The sequence below is a fragment of the Leptinotarsa decemlineata genome, unplaced genomic scaffold (genome assembly GCF_025532065.1).
Source record: "Leptinotarsa decemlineata unplaced genomic scaffold, Ldec_3_MD MMD2_P_RNA_scaffold_14, whole genome shotgun sequence".
NCBI lineage: Eukaryota > Metazoa > Arthropoda > Insecta > Coleoptera > Chrysomelidae > Leptinotarsa > Leptinotarsa decemlineata.
Window position 1 is genome coordinate 6,809,242 of NW_027412528.1, and position 3,023 is coordinate 6,812,264.

The window sequence follows — 3,023 nt, forward strand, 5'->3', positions numbered from 1 at the left end:
GATGTCCGGGCTTTCCGCACCTACAGCATGTCCACTTCTTCTGGGTGCTGATTCCACTTATCATTCATTTGATTTCCTCTAGAACCTTCTCGATTGAACCAGTCGCTGTGCCGGATTATTGTTCGGGTTCTTCTATAGATACTGCCCGCACTTTCGGTCTGGAAGTATTGAAGGCCGCCTCTACTTCTAACGAACGTACCAAGGTGTCGCTACTCCTCCTAAAGTTTGTCAATCGCAAAGTTCTTTGGAGTTCTGGGTCTCTTAAACCATCTATAAATAGCTGCACCGCTAGCTGCTCCTTGAAATCTCCAGGTGCTTCTGGATAAGCCAGCTGAATCAGGCGTCTCACATCGGCTTCGAATTCTTGAAGGCTCTCACCGGATTTTTGTGTGCGCGTCTTCATGTGGGCCCGGTACAGATGTTATCTGTGTTGATTGCCATACCGTAACTCTAGTGCAGATATCAGATCCTCGTATTTACTCTGTTGTTTGGTGGGTATCGTTTGCAACATACCCAAGGCTGGCCCTCTCAGAGCTACGATAAGTGCTGTAGCTTTCTCTTCTTCACCCCATCCATTCGTCGTTGCCGCAGCCTCGAATTGGCGCCGGTAGAAGGACCAAGACGACTGTCCATCAAAAGTCGGTGGTTTCACGGAAATTGTAGATGTGGCAACCCTGTCTCAGCGATCTTGATTTTTGAGAAGCGCTATCTGTTTTTCGACTCTCTTTTCTAGTCCTATCATCTCCTCTCGTACTGTATGCACTTCGTCGTCGATTTTCATGACGCTTTCCTTCAGTTCTCCTTCTAGATTTTCCTTTAGTTCTTCCATTCGTATTTCGGTTGTATGAAGCATGTGCTGGAATAACTTGTCTTGGTGTTCTCGAACATTCTGAAAATCTGCTTTCCGTTGTTTTTCTATTTGTTCTAATTCATTCTTTTGTTTTTCTTTCCTCTTCCTGTTGTCGCTTTTCCTCGACTTCTTTTTATTCCTGTCGTCGCTTTTCCTCGACTTCTTTTTCTTCCTGTCGTCGCTTTTCCTCGACTTCTTTTTCCTCCTGTCGTCGTCTTTCCGCATCCGCAAATTGGTTTTGAATAAATTGCAACATGTCCTCCATCGTATCGTACGATGTACTTCTCGTATTCAGCATAAATGCCTTATAATTTTCACAAAAATGTCAATTTATTGTTTTTATTTATCAGTAAAATTCCACTTCCGACACCACTGTTACGATATTTACTTGGGGTTCGTTTTTAAAATAACAACACTAATAATACTTAAGAAGAAAGCCAAAAACTTTTTTCCCAACAATTTAGTCACTTCTAAAAATATAGCCCTTTTAATGAGGGTTTTTATATCCTCTGATTTTCTGGGGATAACTAGGCATTTCTTAAACGGTGTGGGTACATTGAAGCCTTCATCTTCTTTGTCCTCATAATACAAAATATTTCTTTTTTCAGGGGTCTTCCAGTTAGGACATGTAAATTGACCGGCAACAGAAGAAATATTCGCAATTATGTTGACGTTTTCATTATTTTGAATAAGTTCATTCATACTTGCTGTTTGCACTTCTGATTGGTTTTCTGCCTCACTTTTCATTGTCGCCCAGATATTGTACAGTTTGAGGCATAATATGTCACCACACCAGTCTTCTTTTTTTTCATATGTCTTCAGAAATTTCTCAAGATCATCATTTTCAATTTTATTTTCTAATATTTTGAGAAATGAATCTGTAGTTTTTTGAATCGTATTGTTAACATTTTGTTTTTCATCAAAATTTACAGAAAATTTTCTGTTAGGTATACATTTTGTATAATCTACATTATTTTTATCGAAAGGAAATAATCCACTTTTTCTGAATCCATTTTTTATTGTTTTTTCCGAAGAATATTTATCAAAAACCAATTTGAGGATCGTGACAAAAGTATAACGTGTTAGTTCTCTTAGAAAGTTTTGAAATTTCCAGTTCCTTACTTCTGTTGACCAACCAGATTTCAGGGGTCTGAAAGCAGAAACATCAGCTGGTCACATTATGTGTGTTGTGTTCGGAAAAAGGGATATCAAAATGATACCATTTTCGTCACATAACTGACTAACTTCTTTGGTTAAGTGGGATCGATGACCATCAACAAATAAAATCACAGGTTTTTGAATCTTTTCGACTTTCAAGTAGGGTAAAAAATGATTTGAAATATATTCATAAAATACCTCTGCTGTCATCCAGCCAGAATCAGATCTGCCTAAACCCCAGTTTTCTGGAACTGATTCAGCTATGGCATGAGGAACTCTTTTATAAGGAAAAATTATCATTGGAGGAAAACATTTACCATCTGCTGAAAAAGTGGCCATTACAGTTAACTGTTCTTTTTCAGATGTAACTCTAACATAAAAATCTTCCTTGTTCTTTGCAGGACCCAAGACTTTTCCACTCTTAGGGCACAAAGAAAAACCTGCCTCATCCCCATTAAAAATTCGGCTGGAATCATTTAGTATACGTTCATAGTTTTCTTCTCTCAAGTAGCTAGAAATTTCGTCAAACCAGGATTCAATTCTGTCCTGAGTTACAACAGCACGTGCCTTACTGACTGACTCAGCATATTTTTGTCTAATATTAGGGTGACGCTTGAGAAATCCTTCAAACCAGGAACGTCCAGGTGTTTTATTGAGTAAATATTTTGTTTCTCGTCCTGTTTCTTCGATTATTTTTTTAACTGACAGAATAAGATTTTGCTTGTGAACTGGAAAACCTTTTCTAGCCATTGTTAGTAACCAGTTTTCAATAACTTTTTCTTCTTTTTCAGATAACTCTGTTGCTGGACCCATTTTTCTTTGAGGTAAAGTAAGCAAAGCCATTTTCCGTGTAAGTGTCGAGCGGGGAACATTAAACTCACGGGAGGTAGATTTTTTACTCCTGCCATTTTTTACTGCTTCTATCGCTTTTTCCAGGTTTTCTTCAATGTAGGAAAAGAAAATTCGTGAAACCTCTTTTTGTTTAGTTTTTGGCATTATCTAAAAATTAATTTCA

The 3,023-nt window shown here is 37.9% G+C and overlaps 1 protein-coding gene across 1 annotated transcript; it reads right to left on the reverse strand.

The window, feature by feature from the left end:
* Positions 1-2,023: 2,023 nt before the first annotated feature.
* On the reverse strand, positions 2,024-2,821 carry LOC141482391 (uncharacterized). The gene has a single exon (XM_074175537.1). The coding sequence runs from the start codon at positions 2,819-2,821 to the stop codon at positions 2,024-2,026; it is 798 nt and encodes a 265-aa protein (XP_074031638.1).
* Between the last annotated feature and the right edge of the window lie 202 nt (positions 2,822-3,023).